This window comes from Buceros rhinoceros, unplaced genomic scaffold (genome assembly GCF_000710305.1).
Source record: "Buceros rhinoceros silvestris isolate BGI_N320 unplaced genomic scaffold, ASM71030v1 scaffold6077, whole genome shotgun sequence".
NCBI classification, from domain to species: domain Eukaryota; kingdom Metazoa; phylum Chordata; class Aves; order Bucerotiformes; family Bucerotidae; genus Buceros; species Buceros rhinoceros.
In genome coordinates this window covers 104,677-117,352 of record NW_010422741.1, presented here as the reverse complement: position 1 = coordinate 117,352, position 12,676 = coordinate 104,677, and the positions used below count along the sequence as shown (strand labels likewise).

General features: G+C 41.1%; 1 protein-coding gene across 1 annotated transcript in view; it reads left to right on the top strand.

Annotated features, from left to right (window-relative positions):
- Positions 1-12,676, top strand: part of AGPAT4 (1-acylglycerol-3-phosphate O-acyltransferase 4) — a 61,088-nt gene that overhangs the window by 18,999 nt on the left and 29,413 nt on the right. Inside the window, exon 2 of the mRNA XM_010140159.1 lies at positions 8,744-8,913. Within this exon, the coding sequence (XP_010138461.1) occupies positions 8,744-8,913 (170 nt within the window). The remainder of the gene's footprint in view (positions 1-8,743; positions 8,914-12,676) is intronic.

Below are 12,676 nucleotides of genomic sequence, written 5' to 3'. Positions count from 1 at the left end.
CTTAATATACGTCACCCTACTCTCACTTAAGCTTCTGTTTTGGCATTTAGACAGTAATATGGCACCCTAACCATCAAAATGAGAACTGGAGTAACCTCATACATACTGTTCATCCAAGCTGTCATTGCTGCAGCAACTTCATTAGCGGGACACAGAAGTTAGTTCTTGCACACTGTCCTGGCTAAGGCATGATGCAGGGTCATACTTGATGAAGGCATGCCGGAAGACGGGTGTGTGATGGATCAGCTGGTGTTTTGCTTTGTCCCAGGGTGGGTCTGTGCGCCAGAGTATGAAGGTTGTTTGTTTTCTTTTTAAAAAGCGGTTGCTGTTCAAGCCGAAGCTGAACTAACTGACAAGGGCTATCCAATGCTGTATTACTGATCACCGCAGAATGCATAACACCTTCTTTTAAGCACTGATCTCTTATGCCTGTCAGTGCTCGTACAGATTAACGTACCAGACTTCCTGGGTTGTGTACATCAAATACTGAATAATTTAGCAAAAAGCATAGTCTGATATTCACAGAAACCTGACCTTAGCTACTGCTTGCTGAGATAAGATGCTTCCTTCTAGTAAGGACAAAGCAAAACTTCTTCTGATGTTCCTTATGTATGTTTCTCATTCAGGAAAGCTGCTTTATAGTAAAGACCTTGCATAGCAGTTGGGTCAGAACTACTCCTCTGAGCATGCTTCTTGAGAATGCCTTCTGCATTTACCTAACAGGCATTGAAGTGCATGCCAGAAAGCTATGTTAAACTTCAAGAAGTTGATGTGTTGCATATAAATCCTTAATTCTGAAATTAAAATTTACTTTAGAAATAGTTGTGTGCATATAGCAGTTGAGATAAGGGATGATGCTGGTTACTTCAGATAGACAAAGTTTGTGCAAGCTAGAAATGTGGATCAGTGTTGTTAAATTGGTACTGATATCTGGAGCCCAGCCTGCTTTTCTTGAGGGTGCTGGAGATTATTTGTGTGAAGTGCTATCATGAAGTACTGTGACAGACAATGGCTTGTCTGCATGGGTAACAGGAGGCTGGAGTGTATCTGGACTTTACTGTTTGGGATGATGTTGTCTGACTGGCTGAAGTCAGTTGGAATAGAGGTAAGAAAACCAGATAATACAAATGATTTGCAATCAAAACTATTGTTTATTATTAGACCAGTTAACATACCCGGAAAACTGGAAAGCAGTTGCATGCAGAAACCCTTCTTGAAGCTTGAAAGAGAAATTTATAATCTTCAGGTTAAATTCAGATTGAGAACCATTGATCGAAGGTTAATTCTATTCATCTCTTAGCCTGTGAGAGCAAGAAGGGTTGGTACCTGTGGATTTGGGGAGAGTAGGGATACAGGACAGAGAAAGACAGAAAGTTGTCTCTGGAACAGTATTGTTAGCTGGAGGTACACAGGCATCACGGAGGTGACAGAAACTGTAACATCATAGTCATCCTTTACAGCTGTCTTCTGGCTGGTTTTGGTATGTTATAGACTAGGCTTTCTTTGAAAGGAAGCAAAAGTCCCTGATGTGAATCCACCAACGTGGAAAACATACATGTGTGCTCAGGTCAGGTGTGTGTTTTTTTCATTTTCTCAATTAACTTTCTTTTGCAAGAGCATCAGTAACTTCTTCCCCGAAACTCCTTGAGGATCACTTGCTAGCTGGAGTGAGTAGCTTTTGGACTTTGTTTCGTGCTGCCATCTCCCTTCTGCTGCTAACTAACTCTCATGAGGAACTTAACATTATCTTTATTATAAACCTAATGGTCATAACGTACCATTCTTAACCGTGAAAAGGTTTACTCAAAGCAGCTAAGTAGGGACAGTATTTCTTAAATTAAAGATATGCAGGCTTAAAAATAATAAAACCTATGTGTAGGCCAAAGATGCATGAAGAAAAATGTATTTTCAGTGTGTGTGTACAAAGGAATTTGCTTAAAAGGAAGTGTAGAACTGAGACTGATGTTCCTTTTGCACAGTGACTTGCACTGGATGCACTGTAACCATTTCTTCTTTGCTAAGCATTTCCTCTGTGGTGGCACTCCTGTGCGCAGTAGAAAAAAGCCAGTGGTGTTTTGGACAGTGAGAAACTGCATGATTGCCTGGTTTCATGCTCATACAAAGCAAATGTTGCTTTTGTGGGAACTTGCCAAGCGGCATGTATTCTTTCGCTGTTGATACTAACTCCTTTGATCACTGTATGCTATATTGACCTCAGTCATTTGTGGCAAAAGCAGCACATTAACGTCGTTGGAATATAAGATTGGTGAAGAGAAGAATGTTGAAAGAATTTCCTGCAAGCAAATGCTGGAGTAAATGAGTTTCAGAGCCTGAACGAATGAAAGCGCTCGGCTGTGTTCATCTTTTTCCTTGCAAGTGCATCCAGTAACTTACTGTGATGGGTGAGGAACGAAGAGTCATCATTCCTGCCTTGCTCTGTGTTGGTGATTTCTGTCCCTAAAAGCAGACGTAACTCATTGAAGTGTTATTCAAGGGAGTTGCTTACAGGATCTCCTGTGGAGACTGAGGCAAAAATCTCCAAAAGCAGACTTGCAGCCAATACAGAAAAGGTTGGTTTGTTTAACTTTGTGTGTGTGATATTCCCCCCATCAGATTCCTACTTTTTGGTGCAAAACAGCAAAAAGGAAAGGTCCCCTCCTTTAAAAGATAAGTGATTATTATATCACCATCTAGGGGAAATGGCAGGGGTGGATAATGAATGGCACTAAGGTGGCACTGAGGCAAGGGGGGCTGGATTTTGGTTTTCTCTTCTGTTTGAAACAGTGAACTCACGTATTTTGCTATAGATTGAAGACCAGGACCTCTGTCTTGGGGTGGACTAGGTTACTCCATTACACCTCACTAGTGCTCACATACGCACCTGCATGTATTGCTCATGCAGAGTGAAGAATGGAAGGCAATCTGTTTGAAGCTGGAGAGCTGATGCCTTCTCTGGGTGTGCTCTGTGAATGACCACCTCATCTAGGGGAAAAGGGAAGGGCATTGCTTAACTTTCCAGCTGCAGGTTTTTTTAGCGAGAACTGGCTTTTTGTACCCCTTACAGGAAATATGTATATGCTTTTTTATAATACTAAGTTATTTTAAAAAATTTTCTTGTAGAAGTGTAATAATGTTTCAACTCTGAGCTCAAATTCTTTCGTGTACCTGATCAGTGCAAACTTACAGCCAAACTCCTGCCTTCAAGTTTACTTCATAATTACTTGTAGCTCCTGCCGATAAGAAGGAAATAGAGAGTAGAAATAAATGAATGCTCAGGTTAGATGGCATAGTGAAGCACTAGAATAGCCTGTGTAAGGAGACTGTGGAGCCATCCATACTTGGAAATGTTTGGAAGACCTCCTAGGCAGTTTTGTGGTTAATATAGTAGGTACCATCCAGGGGCTTTACCCTGTCGATGGTACACAGAGGACTTTTGAGTAGTCCAGAGAGGAGAATAAACTTGTTTTTCTTGGTACCTGTAAAATTAATTCGTTCTGTGGAAAATGTTTAGAAAGTGCACCTAGGACATGTAGTCTGAAAATCTGGAAAGGAAGGTGGTTGTTATTGACAGTCATTCTTCCACAGACAGGCATGGACTGGACTATGCTACCTGTCAGTGTGTCTTTTGCCTTATTTTTACATTATTCTTTTTAAATGCTTTCCCTAGTTTTCTATGCAATGTATTCATTCATCATGCAGCTATTCACCCTGTCTGGTCTTTGAAATGATGGTCACACTTGCCCACTTGTCTTTCTCTTTATTTATATTGGAGAGTTTACTATGCTTTTACCATATATTCCCATAAGAATTTTCTAAATTCTCTTTCTTGTGGTGGCCTTGATACATAGGTTAAAGAAAATGAAGAATGTCATAGAGGGAAACTGTTCTGTTGCTCTCTAAAACAGATTACGTAGTTGAGATCTTTAAATTGCTTACTGTGCTTACTGAGTCAATACATAACTATGCTTTTAGCTGCATTTTAAAATAGGCATTTTATGGTTAATCTTGTAAGCAAGTCTTTCCATGGCTTATCAAGAATAGTTAGCTAGAGGAATTACTAACAAACAGAAGAACAGCGTTAACTGTTTTAGTGACTCATTCTTGTGAAACTTTGAGGCGGAAAATAACAAGTCTCAGTAAACTCTTGAGTGTGTTTCCCTTCTTCCCTTAAATGTTTTTCATATAACTAGTTATAGTTCAGGCCAGCCTGGGAGATGTTTGCTTTTTAGTTATTTGTTCTGTAAGTGCAAGCATTGAGGTGGTTCAGATTTGTGCAGTGAAAGGGTAGGAAGCAGTCTCCTCTCGTGGGAGGTAAGGAGACTATTCTCTGTAGCAGAGTGAGGTTTTTTTTTTATTCCAGAAAGACAAAAAACTTAAATTCTTAAGCAGACAGTATCCGTATTAGGCATTTGAAGGTATGCTTTCTCCCTATCATCAACCTCTTTTGAAGCTAGTTGTAAAGCACTGCAAAGACTCTACCTTCAATGCAGGGATGAGAGATTTCAAGTTCTTTTGTTTTTTCTCCTTCCTTTGCATTCATTGTGTGGAAGAATTGCTGGAGGAGTTGCTTTGCAAAGTAGGAACCGGCATAACGCACGTGAATGTGGATAAAATGTGGGTAAAAACCTGACTGGATGGCTTGGCCAAAAAAGTGGTGGTGAATGGAGTTCAGTCTAGTTGGTAGCCAGTCACAGTTCGCTGGAGCTCAGTATTCGGGCCTGTCCTCTTTAATATCTTTATCAATGATCTGGATGAGGGGATTGAGTGCGCCACCAGTTAAGTTTGCTGATGATACCAATTTGGGAGGTACTGTTGATCTGCCTGAAGGTCAGGAGACTTTACAGAGAGATCTGGACAGGCTGAATCCATGGGCTGAGGCCAATTGCAGGAGGTTCAGCAAGGCCAGGTGCTGGGTCCTGGACTTGGGCCACAACAACCCCCTGCAACGCTACAGGCTTGCGGAGGAGTGGATGGAAAGCTGCACAGCAGAAAAGGACCTGGGGGTGTTGGTCAACAGCCAACTGAACATGAGCCAGCAGTGTGCCCAGGTGGCCAAGAAGGCCAATGGCATCCTGGCTTGTATCAGAAACAGTGTGGCCAGCAGGAGTAGGAAAGTGGTTGTCGCCCTGTACTTGGCACTGGTGGGGCCACGCCTTGACCACTGTGTCCAGTTTTGGGCCCCTCCCTACAAGAAGGACATTGAGGTGCTGGAGCGTGTCCAGAGAAGGGCAATGAAGCTGGTGAAGGATCTAGAGAACAAGTCTTATGAGGAGCGGCTGAGGGAACTGGAGAAAAGGAGGCTGAGGGGAGACCTTATCGCTCTCTGCAACTACCTGAAAGGAGGTTGTAGTAAGGTGGAGGTCGGTCTCTTCTTCCAAGTAACAAGTGACAGGACAAGAGGAAATGTGCTCAAGTTGCTCCAAGGAAGATTTAGTTTGGATATTAAGAAACATTTCTTCACTGAAAGGGTTGTTAAGTGTTTCAGCAGTCTTTCCAGGGAGATGGTGGAGTCACCATGCTTGGAAGTATTTAAAAGATGTGTAGGTGTGGCGCTGAATGACATGGTTTAGTGGTGACCAGGCAGTGCAGGGTGAATGCTTGAACTTGATGATCTTAAAGGTCTCTTCCAACCTAAACAATTCTGTGATTCTGTAATGTCAATTTACCATCTCAATCGTGATGTTCAAACTCATAAAAAGGGGTGAAGAGAAGCCGTAGAAATCTTGGCCAGCCCTGGTTGAGAGCAAGTGAATCTTTCTCCTCCTTTCTAATTTGATTTTTAGTTATGGTCTGACTGCTGTACAAACAGGAGGAAACTTGCACGGATCATCTACAGTGTGAAGGAGAGTTTTGTATGAGTGACCTTGTGCTGCTGAGCCACCACAGCAAGTTTCTGGGTAATAAATTTTGCTGTTGGGTTTTGGATGTAAGCTGGTGACATGATGCAAGAGTAGCACAAACTGACACTATTAGTCATTGCTTGAGAACCACAAAGAGAAAAGAGGCTGGGAAGAAGGGGAAAGAAAGAGCAGGGAGGATGAGGGGAAGATGTTCAGAACTTAAAGGCAGGCAGATGGTATGGATTGTATTTAATACAGAAGCATTCAGTGCCTGCTTTCTGTTTCTGCAGCAGCTGCTGAGCACATCAGTGCCAAATGGTCGTGTGAGGTGGGACCTGTTTCTGCAGTATTTGTTCGAACAAAAATCCTGCTTATGTGAAGCCTGAAAAATCAAACCACCTATAGAAACAATTTTGTCTATGCTTTTTTGGAATGTATTTGAGACTGAAAATAGGTAACCGAAGAACTTTATGTGTGTGTCACACCTGTGATTTGTGATGTTTTATTAGTTTTGTTCAAATTCCTTAGTAAAAGACAAAATAAAAAACCACCCTTGAAGTGGGATGGCTTTGAAGTTTGGGGTTTTTTGTTTTTTGCTTTTTTTTTCCTTGGGTGAAGTTGGCTTTTTCTTCCAGAGGGCCTCATGGTCATCATCTCAACTTGTTTTAAGCAATCAGTTTAATGGCAGTAGTGGTTAAAAGAGTAAATCCCATTTGGCTGTCATTTCTTCTCTTAGTTGGGTTCCTAGCTAAGCAAAAGACAAATTAATCCTTCACCAACTTCTTTTGGTTTCTGTGTTTGTGTTCTGCCCCAGGATGTCGCTGGAAATTCTGTAAAGGTTTGCAAATTACAGTGTGGTGTTTTTTTCCCCAATTTCTGTTCAATAATGCTGTGTTTTGGGGAATTGAGGACTTTCATTTCCAATACAAATCTAACAGCAAGCTACAGGCTTGGAAAGATGTAAAACTGTGAATGTGTGTTGCAAAGCAACTCTAGCTCTTAGAAGTCCTGAAGTGCAGCTGTGTATACATCTCTGTATCTCCACAGCTCTCTCACTGAGATGTGAGTATCTCTGGCTTTTGTTGGGAAATCGATTTCATACTAGTGAAATGATTGTTTGGTTAACATGTGGCAGTTTAGGTCTCTCTCCACATATCTGACTATTGTATTGATGTGTAATAGCATCCATTGAATACTGCCGTGCTGAGTTACCTGCCCTGATTAGAAATAAGCAGGGGGTCTGACAAGTCAATCATTTATCTGTACCATAAACATGGTTTTATCATATTAAGTTACATTATATGAATAGAGATTGTCTATTAGCCTGGCTGTAACACTCTTAGATAAAATTCATTCATGTCATTGTTCCCCAGTGTACAGCACAATATCATCCAAAAGCTTCAGGCAATTAATTTCACTAATGATGACTGAAAATGATTGAAAGGATTTCAAAAGTGTTTGAAAGACTGGCCTGGTTTTGATCTTCCCTGAGGTGAATGAGGATTTGTGGTGCTTCTGGGCTTGCCTGAATCCGGGAGAGCATCTCAGATATCTCATCCTTCCAGCAGAGACATTGATATGGCACCGATACGCTCCGAGAAGGAGATACATTTCACTTAGCAAGTAACTCCTCACGTTAGACTTTTGCTTTGGTGCAGAAGTTTTGTGATAACTTTGACAGGAAACAAATGTGTCCATTAACTCCTTTTCTGTCTTGACAGACAGCTCTCGTGTAGTCCTCTGTTCCCCCCAGCTCGGGATTTGGATTGCTTGAGGAAAGCCACTGCTTTTAGATTTTCTTTTTCCATTCCATGGAGACAGAGCTCTGCAAACTTGTTTGCTTTACTGACTCACCTCAACTTCCCATGTTCCTGACTGGAGAGACTTTGGTTAAGTAAAGGTTTGATTCACAAGTTTTGTGGTCAGGCTTATAGTTACAGGCAAAACAAATACAAAGCATAGTTCTTGCCTATGCTTGCTAATGGGATAAGCAAATAGGAGGGTGAAACCTGTGTGATAGTCACTAGGAGACAGCTGAGAAACCAGCTTGTAAGTACAGCTTTGTTTTAAACAATCCTCGCTGTTCTACCAATTCTTGTATCATTTCTTAGGTTTTGGGAACAAATCTGGGTGCCAGTCCAGAGTGATTTTCAGGTATTGAACAGTGATGTTCCTGTTTCCCCACCGCACCCCTCCTCCCCAGCCCTGTTTGCTTCATCAGTTCATCAGCTAAAGGACGCACAGATAGTTCTACTATTAATAACGATTCTTGGCTCTGCACATTTTGCCAGCCACCCACCTTGTCTTTGGTGTGGGGATGGATGTTCTTCATCCAGTCTGAGCTATCGGCTTTGCTCTGGATGATTGAAGCACCCCTGTCAAAAGCAGAATGCATCAGTTTTAGCAGGATATATGACTGTTACTTCTGACAGATTAACAGGATGATTCAAAAGGTGTGTATATAATAGACCTGGTTCCAGGTGTTTTGTCCAAACTGCTTTCTGGTCTATAATTGTATAGGTTTTAGAGAAACATGAGGACCTGTACGGGTTTGTTCTGTTCTTCATCTAATTTTGTTTTACCATTGTAAATCATAAATGCTAATTTCACATGTATTTTGATAAAATAATTTGTAGCATTGAATCTGCAGTTTTCAAATAAATAAATATCACTGTGGAAAAATTCTGCTTCCTCTTTCCATAAAGTCTCTTTAATTCCCTTCTCTTCTCTGACCCTTCCCAGCTGTACCAAGATGTGTGACTGTGTTGTATATGTTCAGCATTTCAACTGCATTAGAGGCCTTTCTGTGCCACGCACTGTTGAGATGACTGATGCTTTTCAACGTGTTACTAATCTGTGGCTAATACTGTGTACACTGATATATTTCTTGTTCTTTATTCCAGAGATGGTGATGTTGCTGGAATGGTGGTCAGGCACCAAGTGTACCCTCTACACTGACCCAGAAAGCTACCACAAGTATGGGAAGGAGAATGCCATCGTAATCCTTAATCACAACTTTGAAATTGACTTTCTCTGTGGTTGGAACTTCTGTGAAAGATTTGGGGTCTTAGGGGTGAGTCTTGTTTAGCATTTAAAATGTTTCCTCTTCCTGGATGTGGAAAATACCCCAAAACCTTCGCATTTTCAAAAGTTAACAGATCTGTGCTCAAATTTCATTGAGGCACTGTGCATAGTTAGAGAGGTGAACCTAAAACAATGCTGTGCGAGTATGTGGAATACTGAGACAGGACTGCTTGGGCATTCACAGAAACTTTAAAAGCGTTGCAGTTAAAGCTGATGAAGGAAATACATTTTTTTAAACCTGTGGAGGTCATTACAGCTGTTTCTCTCTGCTTGCTAGGTAACTGTTATGGTTCATTGTGCTGTGAAAAGATGAGCTGTACTGTGGTTCTTTCCCAGTAAATTGTAAAATTTATTAGCTTTCTCCAGTGTAGTCTTACAAATCCACAGCTAGAGTTTGAGTGATGTAGTCTCTGTCACTCAGAATGAAAGACTTGCCGTCTTGAGTGAAAGCAGTAACCAGGTTCTAGCTAGTAAGAGATGGGGGAGGAATATGTAGTTGAATACACTATTACATTAGGCTAGGAGTACGTGCGCATTTGTTTTCAGGGCTGGTTTTTTTTTTTCCCCTGTCAGCTCGTGGGAATGATTCAAGCCCCCCTCCTAAACCAGCTTGACTTAATTCTGTGGTGATGATGACATTCTCTACCTACAAGGGATTTAGATGAGAGCTCCGCCCTCCTAAGAGAGCAGACTGATACCTCATTTTTGTGGTCATCTTCAGCATTCTCTTCTAACTTTGCTATCGGCCACTGTCAAAAGCACTGACCTTGGATTATGTGACCATATGATTTTTTGTGGCCTTTCCTTTGGTCTATTTGCATTTTCTGGATATTTAGGCACCACTCCAGTCACTTTCAAATTATAATAATGACAGTCTGCTTAAAAAAAATAAAAAGGACCTTAAAACTGGAGGAAAATAAACCTAAGCATTACAGACTCTGCATACTACCAAAACGGCTGTTGGCTTTTGAGAAACAATTCTACCATTACATCTAGGACTTGAGCACAGAGATGGAGGATAGCATGAGACAGCAGGCGATGTAGGGGAACCTGTTCCTGGCGGTCCGATGTACATGCCGAAAACATTCTCCCTTGCGTGTGTGCTTTAAACAGTGGTGCTTTAGTATAGTCTGCCTAATTTTGTAAGCCTATGGCTACAGTTCTCTAAATAAAGCTGTGTTTTAGAGAGTCACGTGCTTCTTCAGAAAGCACCACTGTAGAAAATTAAAGGATTATTTCTGAACAAACTAATAAGGGTCTACAAGGGCAAAAATCTCTTGTTTTTACATTGGGGCTGTGTTTTTTTTTTTTTTTCAAGTTAACTTCTGCATCTGTAAGGAGATTGAAATACTTTTTGAGGGGTTTAGCTGTTAAAAACCTGATTTTTTTTTTTTTTTTTTTTTTTAGAGCTTCCCAAGGTAATCAAGATTATGTTTTAATTTTTTACATTGTTCCCTATGCATAAGAAAACCACTACATAGAAGCATAAATGTTGAGCAATTACTTGCTACACTAACTGAAAATAGTTTTTCCTTGTTTTTTAGATGCTTACAGTTATTACTCAGGTTGTATTTTTGCTAATCTGAGGATACTTCTAGGAACTGATATGTGCATTTTATTTTATTTTTTTAAACTATTTCAGTCTTGAGTAATATACTTTGCAGAAACTGTTCTAGGAAGAAATAGTTCCCATGTGCTCTCATTTGCACAGATTTCTTCGCCCAGCAAAGCACTGTATTTCCCTGTTGGAGCAACCAGTCAAGGTTAATCTTAAGCCAGGTTTAAAAAAAAAAAAGAATGGCAGCTGACCCACAGTCGGTTTCCTTGATTAGACTGTCTGTCTGTATTCGGGTACTGGTACTTGGTGTGGGGCAGCACCAGGAGTGGATGAAGGTGCAGGGATGGTGGGTGTAGCTTGGTTTGACTTTGTTCTGCCTTATGTGAGCTTGCAGTGTGCAAAGCTTCAGGCTGTGGTGTGTCAGCACAACTAGAAATGTAAGAAGCATTATGCTGAGGGCTGATATCTGGGAAGAGGAGTTACAAGAAAAAGGCAAGATTCCAGAGAAATTTCTAAGTGATATCCCAGCCTCCAGCATTTTGTGGCTCGTGGACTTTGTGAGTCAGTGGTTTTTTATATTTAATGCCGTTTAATTTTATGCTCCATGAAGATACTATGCAAACTTTAGTTATCTACCAACATCTTACTAAGCTTATCTTGTGTCCATTGCTGCCATTAAAGAAATCTTGCACATGCCATCTTACCTGCTGCATCTGTTCTGGTGTTTGTCTGCCCTGTTTTGGCATGTTTCATATGCCCCTCCACTCCCTCATGCCTTAACTAATCCAGTGAAGGAAGGAGAGGTGACTGGAGACGGGGAAGAGGGAGGTGGTGAAGACCACCTAGGGCTGAAGGAGTTGGGACTGATTGTGCTTGATGCAGCAGGCAGGCAGAATGGCTTTGTTGTGACATCCAGCTGTACCCTGCAGCCCTGGCAGACAATGGCAGTGCCCTTAATGTCACAAGCATGTGTCCAAACTTTCGGGTTTTTATGGCTTGAACTTTTATTAAATGAAGCCATTAAATGCAATAATTTTTATCCTGGTTTTGCTCATTTTAAAACAAAGTTAAACTTCCTTAAATCTGCCTTGGCCCTTCAGGCCCCAGAAGACAAAAAGTCTATCCCTTTTTCTCTTTGTTTTTAATCGTGATATGAAAACTGCCTCTCCTGGTCTTGGTTGCAACGTTCAATCAGTGTATTGTTCTGTTCCTTCTTTTGTATCTCTTCTCCTCTACTGATGTTCTTCTTTCTCCAAATGGCCACAGTCCCGACAAGTTTATAATGCTCTATCAATGTGCTTTTGTTTTTAACACTATGGTTTTAGTTTCTTTCCTATTCTCAGGGCACTGGTGTGGGAGTGGCATAGTCTCTTGCATGTTGATTTTCCATTCGCAAACTTGAGTCCTCTTCTAATGAGTCAGTTCTCGTACTTGGATGGCATAAGGTTCTCTGCTTTCATGAAGGCTTTTAAGTGGCTGTGTAAGAAAATCTAACAAAAAGAGCCAAAGAAGGTGCCAAGGATTTGAGAAGTGTGTGTGTGGAGGGCGGGGGGAGGAAAGACAATTCTAACATTTATTTTACTTTTTCCTTTTAATATGATACTTTTGGAGCATGCATTGAAAATGCTAGGAGGCACTGGACTGACAGTGCTGAGTGAGAGCTAGTGAGGTATTGATTTATAGCAGAGAGGGAGAAAACACATGAAGAAGCAATTCTCCTCTCACTTTTACTTTTGCAAGTTATTGTAGTCACTTGAGATTGTCTTGCTAGCTGCCATTGGACCCTGTGCACCTGAAGTTACTAATTTGTCATTGTTTGCAGCACCAAACCTTAGAATATTTTTTGGTTGTTGTTGGAAATCAGAAGAAGAAAGCAAACTTCACAAAAACTAGAAGTTGAAACAGATTTCAGGCAAATTTTTGTTCATCCCAAACTATTAATCACTTACATCTGTGTGTACTTGTGGGTTTATTTGTGAAGGAATCTTCTTGTTTTGTTTTCAGTCCTTGACACCCATCAGCCACATGTACCAACCTCCTTGTGCTGCCAGACCTCAGTGATGCATGCAGGAGGAAGGGGATATAAGGATACCTGATGCCAAGTCAGCATCATGCTGCCGTGGGAAGCATGGACATCCATGGGTCATGACTCCTCCTGACACAGAGGTGGCTTCAACAAGCTGCAAGGGAAAGA